The 15,369-nt window shown below is 36.9% G+C and overlaps 1 protein-coding gene across 1 annotated transcript in view; it reads right to left on the bottom strand.

Annotated features, from left to right (window-relative positions):
- Positions 1-15,369, bottom strand: part of ERC2 (ELKS/RAB6-interacting/CAST family member 2) — a 400,553-nt gene that overhangs the window by 256,443 nt on the left and 128,741 nt on the right. The window contains exon 7 of the mRNA XM_065642652.1: positions 1,007-1,174. Coding sequence (XP_065498724.1) covers positions 1,007-1,174 — 168 coding nt within the window. The remainder of the gene's footprint in view (positions 1-1,006; positions 1,175-15,369) is intronic.

Raw genomic sequence — 15,369 nt, forward strand, 5'->3', positions numbered from 1 at the left:
TCCTCAAAAGCTGAATACAAGACCAACTGTAAATTGTGGGTTAGTTTGGGGTTTTTCTTAGAATGCAAACCATAAGAAAAGTTGCATTCTTTTCTTCAAAATTCTCAAGTGACATCCAAAACTAATTAGCATCCAGCACAGGATAAAAGGCATGAAGTTTGCTCTCTTCACATCATCAGCATTGCTAACAAGGCAAATATTCAGAAATAAGATTAAAGGGGATGAGTACCTATATTCCAAGTTTTGATAGGCCTTACTCCCTGGGCCTGAAAACTCATTTTCTGGATAATAAGGACTTGGCTTTTTAAAGACTGTATTTAACCAATTGCAGACAGAAGCAAAGACAGATCATGTGAACCCTATATGATTCCTGGAGGAAAACCACAGTAACATGAACTACCTATAATAGTAGTAGAGAGTAAGGAGTAGACATTCTTTGAGTGGCTGTAAAAGGAGAAGTAATAGTAAAATATATTTGATGTCAGGAACCTTTTCTCCATTTATCTGTATGCTCACAAGTGCATCGACATGCAATAAAGAGCGACACACAGAGAACATACCTGCTAGCATGAATATTCTTGTGAGTGTGAGAAAAAGGATATGGGAAATCAACACTCTACTACTGTCTGCAGAACCCTTGCAGAACTGCCTTTCCAGGCAATTCCCTGAAAGGACTGATAATCAGTGTTAGTAAGGATAACAGAATCCCTCATGTTGAGGAATAAGAGGTTTTGTCAGAATTTTTAGAACTTTAACTCCAATAATTTTGTGGAAACTGCAGTACTTAATATCGTTGTGATATAATGCAACTAAGATATTATACTACAGAAATGATTCCATGGAAAACAGTAACATATTTTACATTAAAAAACTACTTGACTATTACAGACTCAGTCCTTGTACTTTTAAAAAATATATTAGAAGTAATACACTATAAGAAATACATATATTTCCTTTAAATGTGCCTCACAAGTTTTACAACATATCCTTTCATCAGCAACCTTACCTTTTTTTGAAGGACATTAATTTTTCTTTCTTTTACTTCCAACATGTCTTTCATATCTCGAATTTCTCCAGCCAGGGTTCCTTTCTCTTCTGTGAGGTCTTGAAGTTGTTTTGTTTTTTTATTCAGAAAGGTTTCTTTTTCTTCCAATCGTAACCGCAAGGCATCAACCTAAAGTGAGTACATCAAACATATTTAGGTTTTAGTAAAGACCATTAGCACACTCTCAAATGAAGAGATTCTTTTACTTGTTAAAATGTAATAAAAAATGAAAGCACATTCAGCACCAAAGCATGAATAGAAAAAGTAGAATAGAAGCAAAACATGAAATAGCATTAAAACAGTCCTAACTTGATATATGCATAAAAGACTCAGAAAAAAAATCATCCTGACTTAAACACGTAAGTCATTGAAAATCATGTTCTGCATCCTGTATTTAATTTGCCCTGCCTAGAGTAGTTACCACAACGTAAGGTATAACACGATTCCAAATGGAAAAGGTGTTACTCTTCACGCCATGAAGAGGGGATGAGGCAGTCACTGTCGAGATGCTCACTGATACAATCTTTGAGAACTTCTCATATGCTATTCAGACTATTGGCTCTCAAGAACTTTCAAAAAGGTATTCAAAGAGACCTTGTCACAGCTTCCTTAAATTAAAATATAATAATGGAATGGAACAAAGCACATACTTAAGTGGTCTTACAGGGATGTGATGGTTAAGTGGAGGTGAAAGAATTATCCATCACATAAATTCTACTCCTAATACCTTTGCAATAAAAGGTATTTTTGTAATAAAATAGTAGACATCTCAGTTCATTAAAGCAACAGAATATGTTTGGGTTTAACTGCAAGAGTACTGCAAGAGTTGCACCTTACATACATTAGTCCCTCCCGTGAGCACTTTCACTAAATTGAATATACGAGATTCCACGTTCTGGTTCAGAAATGCAGTTACAAAGGAATCGCTGAGCGGCTCACAGGCAACACAACGCAGAACACTGGGTGGGGATGTTTTGGGGTAAAAAACAGATTTCATTATAGATCAAGTTGTTAAAGAACATAAGAGACACTTTTTTTTCTTTTTTTCTTTTTTTTTTTTTTTTTTAATGTGAGCCTCATGTTATTGAAGGATAATTTGTAAATAAAATACCCATGAAATTTTGTCAGCATTTTTAAACATTGTGAGAGATGAACAAAACCAACCCACTGTTAGTGTTAGCTGTTATGGATTCAATTTTGCACTCCTTCTGCAGTCTCAAACTCTCGAATTCTAGCCTGAGGTACGGAAATAAAAGAGTTTATTCTTAGTGAAATATTTCGTTTTTCCAGAAGGCTGGTTAACACATTGAAACTTAGAGTCCAGGAGAGGAGATATTAAAAATACTGCGATAGACCTACTTCTACATTTGCCCTTCCACTCCACCCAGAGAGAGATGCTGTGTAGCACAGAGAGCTCAGAGGTGGCAGCACGGGCATGGGAAACCCTTGCCAGGCTTGCAAGCCATTAAAATGACATTACGATGCAAGGAAGAGAACTAAGATAAAGAGAGTGCAATCATTTGTTATTACAAAGACAGGTTTCCTCGAATAGAGGCTATTTTTGACGCTGTTTTCTTCTGCAGCTTTGAAACCATGGGGTGTTCGCATTAAGTGGACTAACATAGGCTTGTTTTGGCTGCGAGGTACACCAGTGAGAAGACAAGGTTTGGATTGAAAATATATGATGTGGCAATCTAGCATAATTCTCTGTCTACAACAGACCTGCAGGAAGTCAGGCAAGTAAGAAATATTAGATTCACTAATCCAAATTTCAAACGTACAAATGTCAGAAAAATAAAGAACAAGGGTTTAAGGTTTACATTACCTAGAAATTCATAATGTTTATTCATAATTAAATGCTAGATGGAAGTAACTGGAAGGGTACAAATGTTAGTTTAGCATTTTTAAGTTCTGCAGTTGGAATAGTCTGAAAGGGTCACATGTATTAAGCATTTTTTCCCTAGTTAATCAGAACATTAGCAAACTACAAAACAATCAGCAAATTTAATTTATTTTTATTCTGAGTTTTGTAATGCTAAATTTAGCCAAAGCAAAAGTCTCTGCAATGCCATTTTAAACTTGGTTTGGGACCAATTTAGATGATCTATTGGATCTCTACATGCATGTTCTTCCCACTCTTAAAATGGCTCATTGCTTTGCTACACACTGGGGAAAAAAAAAAAAAATGTATATATATTCTACTGGATTTATTTTAAGACTTTTTTTACAATATTAAAGTAACAGGATCTTGTAGTTTGTAAGCAGTGTGCAGTGTAAGATCCAAAGATTGCTCTTTAAGTTAGTAGCAGCAAACTTTCAGACCTCTTTTAATAAACATAAAAGACCTCATCTGAAACTCATTACCACATCTTCTTCATACTTAATCACTTACTTGCTTCGTGTCTGAAAGCAATCCCTTAAGTCAAATCACAAAAATCTCTGTTGGGTCCTTAAGCTGCAGCTGAGCAGCCGGTCATAACATCACAGGGGGAGCTCCCAAAGGGGTTCTCTGCAGTCAGGCCCTGCAAGTCTCAACTTCCAACTGCCACTAGGCAGAAGCTTAATGCTTGAAGCCAAAGGGAGCTGAAGGTGGTTAAACTCACTGATAACGCACTGGTCCAGTTCCCTAGGGACTGGGATAACACAGTAGCTTACACATGTACTAATATAGTGCTGCTCTGCTCGGCTGAACCAGACAGTTTCCACGTAAATGGTCTTTTCTTCTCTACCCATGTAGTCCCATACTTAGGGCCACTCTTCACAAATTTCTTCCCACACACCCTGTCATCATGGCTCACTAGATTCAACTCAGGAACAGGGATATTAGGGATTGGAAGCTGGGAGCGCAAGGAGGGTTGAGAGGAAGAGTAGAAGGCTCTGAAGTCCAAGTCTGTGAGTGACAACCTGTGTGGGAATGGGGAGCAGAGCCCTGTCCACTCCAGTTTCTCAGACCCCAATCCTGCCTTCACACAGCTGTTAATTAAAGAGCACCACATGACCAAACCTTTCTGCATTTCCCTTCACCACTAGCCAGTTCATAACATGACTAATACATTATTTCTATTCCCTAAACAAAGAAACAAATTCATCCTGGAGGGATGAATGCAGGTGGTTTTCTTTCACACCAAAAAGAACATGCAGAACACTGCAGCAGAACTACGATCTCCATCTTTCCTTTCACTGGTCAGCATTCAGGCCAGCCATATGAAAACCTTTAAGTCAGCACAAGGATCATAACTTCAACTGTGCCACAGGCACACCAGGCACCCAGGATTTCAGAGTCTGGACAGATCCTAAATGCAGAAACAAATTGTTTTCTTGTTAATGCCATAAACATGCCTTCTCATAAACAGTTGACACCTTTCATCAGTTCCTTCAGCTCCATGGTAACTTCTTAAGACTTATTAATGAACACTCCTGTTTGAGGTGAATTGCATTTGCATGTGGACTTCAATATATGAATATATTTCGATGTAACTGTTATAACTTTTGACTGGAACCTCAGTTCCCACAAGAGATTGTTCTTACTATTAGACTATCTACCTTGGTCTTCATTTAAGAATTCATTTTGATCCTTGGTAGCTTCAAATAAAAACTTAAAAGCATTACTCAAGTGCTATTTCTATTAAACTGAGAAAAACATATTGAAAGATTTGAAACAGCCAAAGAATCTAAATCACAGCAACTCTACTTCACACAAGGACAGTGCAAGCATTGGGAAGGAAGGAGTACGACAAGTCCAATCACAGCCTTAGGCAGCAGATCCTCCATTCCAGTCCCAGCACATCCTACCCCCACTCCTCCCTCTCCTGCAATGAGCAGTTCTGGCTGCTCCAGGGCCAAAGAGGCAACTCTTGTTGCAAACAGAGAGATACAGACAGGTTTACACCATGTGCTCTCTGTCAGGGACTTAGACACTTCCATAACAGTCCATAACGTCACCTCTAAGCCACAACAAATCCAATGTCATAACTTAGGAGGTTAAACTTTGTTATTTCCCAGCCTTGTCCCAAAGAACCACAGGTCAGCAAATGTTCAACTGTTCTAGCTAGAATCTGAGTTCCATAGAATTACAACAAAACTCCTTCTTAAAGGAATTTCACCTTCCTGGTGAAACAGAAATCTTTCTCAAATATGATGAGAACATAGTGACCTGGGTTACTGACATAGCATTTCCTGTGATTCAATCGGATCATGGAGATTCAAACTAATCTTTTGCAAACCATACATTTTCCTGTTCTTTAAGACAATACTTTATTTGACGATCCCTCTTTTTTTCCCTTTTGTGCAGATATATTTCAACCATTACATATTACGATTAAAACCAAGTCCATATGAGACCTCAGACTAAAACCTTTAAGATGAGAAAAGGATAACACTCATAACACAGCACAGTTTTCAATCTGTGTCGTCCTTTTCTCCTTGCAAGTACAGGAGACAGAACTATCTCTAGTCTTCCCCCCCAGAAGCTATTTTTTGTGGAGCTCAAGTTAGATTGTGTCCTGACATCAATGTTGATGAGAAAAAAAAAATGACACAACAAAAACCACCACCACACAACCACACCACACTGCCAAATAAATCTCTATGGTCAGGTATCTTGAGGCTGATACAGCAGAGCACTTTAATTCAAAAATCCACCTACACAATGAAGCCCAGGTAGAATGAATAGGTATATCACACATAGCGGGGAGCCATTCTGAAATCAGTGCTCTCCATGAGTTTTCGGAAAGGCAGAACTCAGAGCCAGTGCCAGTCTGGGGGGGGGTGAAAAGGCAACGCATACTGTGTGTGGTCTTAGGCGCGCAGATTTGTTTTCTGTTCACAGGAACGCAATGTGGAGGTTTACAAGAACATTGGTTATGTCAGTCCTTTTCTCCTTTCCTAAATTCTTCTTTCTGCCTCCAGTACTCATGAACAAAGACTTTTACATTTCTCATAATGTGAAATAAAACTACACCTCAGCCTGAACTGCATGCGACCTTTTACTATAAGGTATCTGTTTGGTGCTAAGCATGTATGACATCATTTCATAAGTCAAATATGAACTTTCAGATGGTGTAGAACCAAAAAGCTGTTAAATGAGTTCCCCAAGTTGTGGAAGACAAGAAGCAAAATATACTACTTCATTTCTGGCCAGGATGTATTTGCCAATATTAGAAATTATCTCTTCCCTGAAAATGGTAATGTGAAATCACATCTCCCAAAAATAATGAAACGATGAAGTATTCTAATTGGAGCATGACAGCACATTGTGAGAGATGTCTGCCATTTTTTTACTCTTCCCTTTTATGTCTATGGCATTTTAAACATAACATGAAAGGAAATTAAATATGGGTCATTTTACAGCATCAGATATATATTTTTATATTTGAAAGGATAAAGATTTCTGGTATACAAAAACTCTCTCTTTGGCTTTTCACTCAACACTATGTAATTTTAAGAATCTTTGACTTATTTTTCCCAAGCTTTGGCAGTACGTTTACTAGTAAAACTTGGCAATCTGAAGAAGACCATCATTTTCCAGAAAAATAAAGCAAAACCAGATCTGATAGTAACACATAAAGCATTTCAAAGACCTCTGTCCAAGTAAATTGCTTTTTAATTTTGTCTGAGTTCTTTTTCTCAGCAGCTACTTATTTCAACTATATTTAATACAATAAACTATGTCACTTGCTCTGGAAATACACAACGCACTGCAAAAACTTCAGAACTGGGTTATGCTTTAGAAAGAGAAGAAAAGTTCATGTAAGTGGCAAAAATTGCCAAATTCAAAGTCAAACTTCATTAATCTTCATGTCATCACCCGCCACTCACGACCAGCTCCAGTAGTGATGTCTATTTCTTGAAGTTCGTTACTGTTAACTGTTTAACTTCTATGCCATATTATATACATCATTTATGAAAGTGTTTTTAGTGTTATGGAGCTCCATGAGGAAGTAAAACATGAAGAAACACTACTGTGTTTCACTGTTAAGAATTATTTATTTTACCAGCATAAATAAATATATTTAAAGCAAAGGTTTGTCTGTATTTTTTTAAACTAAATCTGAATTTACTAGAGAAGCATTAAATGCACTGTAGTACCTGGGGTAACAGAGAAGGCAAACTGTAAGCTATTGTCCATCTCACCTCTGGTTCAGCACACACTGCAGTCAATATTTGCCACTGTGTCCAAGACTCAGTCTTCTGCCCTTCTGTACTATAATTCTCTCCCCTCCGGATGATCACTACAGGCTCCACAGGGCTGTCGACACTTTTCTGTGCTACTATTTGCTCTCTTAGTGTATTACGCGGCCACCTTTTGAGAAACCTCTCCAGTTAACCAAAACACAAACTTCTATTAAAGATCTTAGTGCCTGTACTTATACATCTGTATGTATCTAGGGAAATGTAATACACCAAGTTTTAATTATGAAAACCAGTTTAAGCCATTAAAAAAAAAAAAAAAAGCTGTCACTTCAATTTTCTGTACAAAAGTACTGAGTTGTGAGTACAGAGAGCATATCCTCACGTGAGCCTTTTTGCAAATATGAGAGCTGAGTTGCAAGTATAGAAAGGATATCACATGTCTTTAAAATGTCCCAACTGTACTCTCCAATTCAGAGCTTGTAAAATACCCTCACTATTCTAAAATACGATGATAAAATGAAAACTATGCTCTTGTCATATTTGTCCCTCATTTTTCAGTCTGATGTGATAAACATGATTTTTTTCATGTGATCTATGTAAAAGTCAAGGCAGAAAGGGCAGAACATGGCCACATTTTGAAGCTGCAGGCACTTGAATTTTGTACAACTAATGCTTTACATTCTTGTTCCAAATTGAAACTTTAGTAAGTTAGCTTTTTCCCTTTGTAGAGGAAAATTCCACTTTCAAGCATTATTTCAACAATTCCCACCCCTATTACTCTGGGTATTACGGTTGCTCTAGTTTACATTTAGTTCAGCAAATTATGTTACTATAGAGCTGATAGTTAACAGGCTTTATATTCCTTAAAGGATAACCTATTTTACTGTCTTCTTTCTACTATTTCAGTGTTTAATAAGTGACAAAAGGAGAGGGGTTTAAAGCAGCTGAGTACAGTGTAGGCGAGGGGAACAGACAGCGAGCAACATTAGAAGATGGTTTATAAACACAGGAGAGTGTTGGCTGTTCACGTCAGGAAAACAAACCCCTACCATCTCACACCCTTTCCCTCACAGAATCGCTGTCACGGGCTCTTTCAGTCCTCTCTAAAAAAATATGGGAACCATCTGATGATGTAATGCATCAAATGCACTTATTCTCCTTTACTTACTCCTTAAAAGATGGCACCGAGATGTTTCATAAAGCTTCCAGCCTCCCTCCCCAACAGCTTATCCAGCCGTCATCTCTGCTAATCAATCTTGATTTTTCTTTCATTCTTTTTTTTTTCCACTAATCCAGATTATGCTGCTCTTTAAAAGAGAAAATTGCTAATACAAACTGGTCAAACCACACTAGAAAAGGTTTTAGCTGAATCAGAGATTGTAGCCAAGATACAAATGCTTCCCTCAGGCACTTTGAAACTCATCCTTGTGGAATATTATATACCACAAGGAATTCTGATCCTGTGTAGCATATCAATGCAGCCAAGTGCCTAACATCTGTTTTATTCAAATTTATATCTTTGCCTACTCCTACCACTAAAATTAGGTAGTTTAAAGCAACTGGTCCGAAGTTAAGAATTTAATATTCAGTTCAGTTCCAGCAGATTTTGGAAAACACATGGGAATTGTAACTCATGTGCTGATACTTAAAAGTTTTTGTTAATAAAACTTCCAACACTAACCTTACCTCATTGAGCTTACGTCACTGATTTTTATGCTCACTATAAAACTGTAGCTGTCATAATATTTTTGAATTACTGCAAAAGGAAGTCAGTCATTCCAGAGTCAATGTTATTTAGCAACATAATGATAGTTATAAATTTGAAATACTTAAAACCAATCCACAAAACTATCAATCTTGGAAGCTTTTAAATTTTGAAATTTCTGTCTCTACTAACATTCAAATTTTATTATACTGTAATAGATTAATAGTAAGAGAATTAAAAGGCAACAATATTCTTCTTTAAAGTCACGCCAATGCATTTAACTGCTTCATGAAAAAAATGTTTAGAACTCCATACTAGTATAAGAATTATGAGTAAATATCTGTTACAAAGGATAAAAATAGAATTTTTACATGAACTGTTTTTCTCAGTTTAGTTTTTTTATAGTAGGAGTCAGTTATTACAAACAGCATAGTAGTGAAAGTGTGATTTTCAAAAAACACATTTAGGTTTGTAACCTACTCAGAACATTCAAAGGAGGTGCTGTAGGTGAACTTCCCTCCAACAGAGCCGACAGCCTGTGTTACGCTTGCAGGGGTGAGCTGCACCCTTGACCTCTCTCTCAATTTCACGTGTTTTGAGTGGGACTTCTCTTGGAGGACAATCTTACAATTCACACTGTTCTGAGACCGGAACACTTGTTTATGTCACCCACTTGTTTATCAGACATTCCTACACCAGTAAGTCCAGCTGGAATCAGCTTGGCTACAAGCTTACGATCCCAGATCTATGGACAGCTCATAAATAGAGTGACATGAAACAGCTTGGGCAATATTTTTCATTTATTCATAAGAACACAGTGAATAGAGAAGAAGGTTAAAACAATAAGCTGAACACATATTGTTAACTTTAAATATAACAGAGCATTTTCTTCAAAAAATATGCCACTTTTACTTTTGTATCTGTCCTGCCCATATTCTTCCAGGGACCAAGTTATAGCATATTCCCTGCAAACTGCTGCATTTTTCCTCGAGAGCGAATAAGCTTCTAACTACTTGTAATATCTCTCATTAAAAATTCACCTCTAAAATTTTCCAAATAGAAAAGCTGAGAGTGAAGTCCACTCTGTCCCAGCAAGCCAGGTTCCATAATCTCCTAGACAATAGCAAACATCAGCTTGTTTAACATCAACCTTGAGCACGAGCAAGTGTCACAGGTCTATTTAGATCCATCACTTGTCCTCAAGCCAAACCTCTGGTTCTTTAGGCATTTTTAGAACTCAGAACTTTCTCATTAGCTCTGGCTTTCAAGGATATATGAGACAATACAGCCCCCTTGCATATATGAAGCAAGAAGATATTTGCCTGGTATCAGAACAGAGTGCAGTGTTTTACTACATTAGATGGACAAAAAAGTGATGCGGAATATTTGGCATTCCAGTAGTAATGTTCTGGAGAGAAAAGTTGCCACTTAAGTTAGGAAGTCCATTTTGGCTATTTTTGAGAAGGAAGTTCTTCTCAAGGGAAAAAACCTCAATGGAGGTTCAATTTGCCAACACCTGGCTTATTTCCAATGTTTATACATTTCAAGTAGAGCTGGTAGTATGCTACCAGACCACCCTACAATCAAGTTTTTAAAAAAGTAAAAGGATAAAAAAGGTACTTTGCAGGAAGATTCTGCACTTAAACATGCACTTATTCAGGATGTCCTCTCCTCCGTGCACTTACAGACATCAGCCATGCCCTTCAGAAAGGCCTGGTCAGTATGTTATTCCTTTGGTTTCGGCTTTCGTTTTTTTCCTAGCTTCATAGTCAGTCTTTTTGTGGTGTATATTTTCTTGTGGTATAGAGCTGTATCAAAATACCCTGGCCAATTAAGAATTGTTATAAATGACATGACAAGTGTTTGTCTGGAAGAAAGACAATATGTTGACTACAGAATTTACTAACTGTAGAATCAGACTGCGCTGACCGCACTGTGTACAAAGTTCTCCAGCTTTATCTTAATAAATTAGGCTGAACTAGGCAGGCATATCAGAACCATGTGGACCTTAAATCAGAGGCCCCTGGTACAAGACCTAGGGTGAGAAACAGAAGTCTGATCTGCTCTGGCTCTATGTCATAATAAAGTGGTACACATATGTCCAGAATACCTTCTCCCGCCTCCCCGGAAAAGTCTAATTCTACATACTTTCCCCCTACCCCACCCCACCCCCCGCCAGGAAAAGTCTAATTCTACATACAGGCTCAATGTATATACACACCTGGCAAAACAGACTTTTATAAAATCCCCTTCTCACAGTGGGTAAAGGTCACAGGATACCCATACTGCTTAGGGGCTTCTATGGCTGGTCTTAATAGCATTCTGCAATGTCCTTGCATCTGGAGGCAAAATACTACGTTATTGGTTAGAATAGCTTTAATAAAACCTTTCCAAAATAACAAATGATTTCTATCTTTAGCTGATAAACCTTATTTCAATAAACAACAATGTTGAGGTTTCTAGTGGAAATCTTTTTATGAGATTAAGATGCAATATATATCAGACATTCTCTGTCATTGGCTGCACCAGTTCACTGTTATATCATCTTTCCATGTCTCTTCCCAGTCCTCTATGATTACAATGTCCCATTTAAGGACTAGCAATATTTGAAGGTAGATTCAAAAATAATAACTCTAATGTAAGAATTAGACAGATGACACAACCAAATGGAATGTACTGGGTCTTAACCACTTGGCCTAAAGCATCTGTGTAGAGAAACTCTAAAGCCTGTGAAACAAACTCAAACCCTAGCTGGCTTAATTCTCTCAAGTATTGAATCTGAAAATATATATGCACTAGCAGAAAAGGTACAAATTAACTTCAAAAATGAAATTGAAAGTAACATCCTATTGTACATTCTTTGTTCTATCAGGCCAAGGACACAAATTCCATGGAATTCAGAAGTCAGGTCTGCTAAAACCAGAAGGGAAAACTAAGAGACAAGATAAATTAAATTACGTCTCTCTAGAAATAAAACTAGAAATTATGTAAGAACAAATTACCCTGAGAGACATCTTTATTTCCATACTCAGAGTTGAACCATACCTTCTAAAATGTCTGATGCAAGTAATAATTAGAGAGTAATATTTAAGGCTTTTTTTTTTTTTTTAAATATGAACTAAAAGTTCCAAAAATGGACCCTAAGAGGACTGCTCTGGCATGTTGTAAGGTACATTCTTGGCAAAAGTTTATCTCTGTACTTACTAAACATTAATAAGATTTTAAAAGTGATAGAGATCTCCCAGTAAGAATATTCTAAGCTATTCAGGATATAATAAATAGCAATATATAGTTTTTAAATAGCAAAGCTTGCATACCATTCTCAGAGAGAGTTTTAATGGGATGTCTGTTTCAACCAAATGCACTATGGACTCTTTCTACAGCTAAGTCTTTTGCTTCCTGCAAATGGTAGGTTGATTTAGGGGACAACTGCATGTGTGTCTCGGATCAACAGTAAAAATTGGTATTGATCCCAGTGTTAGTAATGATATTTTTTCGTACTATGAGGTTTATTTCTGAACTAAGGGAAAAAAATCACTGATTAATTCTAACTGATGAGACCCACAATGAAATGCTTCTGTAGCAAGCATATAGGGATCTCGGTGCTATAAAGTATCTAAACAAGCATTTCAAACTCAGGTGATGATGATGATTCTCCTTAGAGGCGTGGTATAACCTTGGTTTTCCAAGTATCCTGAAGATTAAAACATCTTTCCAGAGGAGTGAAATGCTTAATACACATAACTCACATAAAATCTACTTCTCTGCCTGAAGGAGTTGAGATTCTGCTTTGGATGTAAAACTTAGATTTTGTTCTGAAGTTCATATACCAAGTCTAAGATCACAAAGCAAAATATTTGAGACTCAAAGATTAGCAGTGAAAACTCTTTCTGGTAATAGGCGAAAGAGATAAAAAGCTAACAATATAAATACATATTTATAGCTACAACTGGCAAGGTTTTAAGAACTCTTGAATTACACAATTTAAAACTGTTTGTCAGCATTGCCTCAGTGCGATTCCTGCACAAATCACTGCTTCTCATATGAATGGTAGTGCTGACTATTCTACACCAAAGGTAAACCAGAACAAGAGGAGGACGTCACTTAATAGCTCACTTAACGAAAACAGCTTTGTGCCGAGAATAACAAAAAGAATAACAAAAGAACCAACATTCTTGTATGACTTGACATAATAAGAGGAAAAAGCTAAGACTCCAGTAACAAACTGTTGCTCAAAATTAAGGACTCCGTTACAAAACTCAGCTATACATAGTTGAGCCGTGTATCACATATTTACTTGATTTTTGAAAATAATCAACTTGAAAAAAAAAAAAATAAGAAAAGTGACCCTAATATAGCTCAGCTGTGGCAGTGTGTTTGGATGGATCATCGACTGTTTGACACAGGAATTTACCAGCTGCTGTAGTCCTGTAAGAGGACAGATACATGCAGTTCTCTCAACTTTTCCCATGAGTGCCTTACCCAAAAACAAGTTAAACCAGTACCTACTAATAGCAACACTGTATTGGTTATCTAATGCATGGAACCTTCCAGAGTGTATTTTCTGGAAGCTTATATCTGTATTATAGATGTTAGGAGATGATACCTGAATAGCCATACATATGTCAGTCAGTTTTGGGACCAGAGAATAGTCTGAAAACATTTCACTTACCTGTACAGCCAAAGCCCTTACTTGTACATAGAACAAGTAACTTTACTGGGCTGGTTTGCATGTGGCTTGAGCACAAGATTAAAAGCATAATGGGAGTCATGTGATAACTACTTATTTTCTTAAAATCTCAGATTGGAAATAGTAAGTGTTGAACCTCTTAAAAAAATCTGGTCTTTATGATAGGGCAGAAAAAATGAGATGTAAAAAATTCAAAACAGAAAGAAAAGTACATAAAAATTCAAGTTAGATCACATTTAAAATGTTACAATTTTAAGACTCAACAGATGAGTCAAGATTCAAAGTGAGGGCACAGTAGTTTTCAGATTTACGGAAACTAATTGCTTTTCAGTGACATTCTGAGCCCTTTAAGAAATTGCTCTCTGAAATGCTATCATACATATTAATGTAATTCTGTAAGTCATTATTCAAAGATATTTTACAGATAGTCAGCTGCCCATCAGCTAAAAATGATGAAGCTTGGTAATATTGCTAGAATTAAACTATTTTGTTAATAACAAGCATCTCAACCAAAATGCAGACTGTACCCCTACTGAAACAGAAGTGTGGCCATTCGGGCTATCTTAGATGATGCAAACATATTTGCTTTTTATGCTGGAAACAGACTCCCAAACTAGTTTCCAGAGATTGCACTGGCTTATAATAAGAATTCCAGACAAGGAAGGAGTACTTCGACCATGAGAAGCTCCTTGAGATGGAGTGTGTCAAGAAAAGACTAAAAGGCCAATTTCAGATTCCAAATTGGTAACTCCTCTTTTATGTCATCTTTTCAGTAACGGTCTTTAGGCATTTCAGGTAGTGTTAGAGAAGGCACTTTAAAAAACTTCAATCATCATAGAAATGGTAAATCTCTACCTCATATTTTAAGTGTTTGAAAAGTCTAAGATAATTAATGATACTCAACAATACTGCAAGGAAATGCATGAGATTGGAACGAGGGACATAAAAGCAATGATTTTATTCTTTGCACAAATATAGTGCTTATAACAGAGGTTACATGGTAAATTAAAAATAAAAAGTTATGCAGGAATGAAATCAGATACATTTCAATTGCATGCTTCCTAACATACTAACAGAGATTAGCTTGCCAAATATTTTTACTGAGTCCAGTCTGCCAGATCATCTAGCAGCAAGTCAGAGACATGTCAAGATCTGATCTTATGTTTATTTATTATTCAGCTGGAAGCTATAGGTTTACTAGTTTACCACAATTATATTCCATCCGGGAGACACTCAGTTTCTCAGGACAGAATAGCATCTGCATGAGAAAGATAAAGCAAAACCGATATGTGTGCTGCTTTCGTAACAGTCTTTACACTAAACAAGCTATGTAAAGTTAGCTATGAAAACAAACCATATCACAGAAGTGGTCTTACACTGTCAAATGTGTAAGGGATACTTTCAGAAAAAGAATCAGTAATGAAATAGCTCTCAAAAACTACTTTCAGAGAAAGAGCCCTGCAACCTACAAGAACCAACAGGGAAGGCCAAGACACGGGGACGAAACAAAGAACGAGTCCTCAGCTCGCTGAGGATACACGCCAACTCTGATTCTTCACAGTACAAGAAAGTCTAGAACACACAGATCTCTTAACTGTAATTTCCAGGATGCAATCATGTTCTTTCCTTCTCAAAAATGTGCAGGGCGATACTAGATATCGTGTACACTTTATTACATTTCCAAAAGGGAAACTCCATGAACTATGTATCCGCACTTGATCCTGCATTGCAGTAGAACCTGCATGGAAAAATCATTAAACCACAACCACCAACACGGAATAGCTGAAAGAAATCTTT

This window comes from Caloenas nicobarica, chromosome 11 (genome assembly GCF_036013445.1).
Source record: "Caloenas nicobarica isolate bCalNic1 chromosome 11, bCalNic1.hap1, whole genome shotgun sequence".
Lineage (NCBI taxonomy): Eukaryota > Metazoa > Chordata > Aves > Columbiformes > Columbidae > Caloenas > Caloenas nicobarica.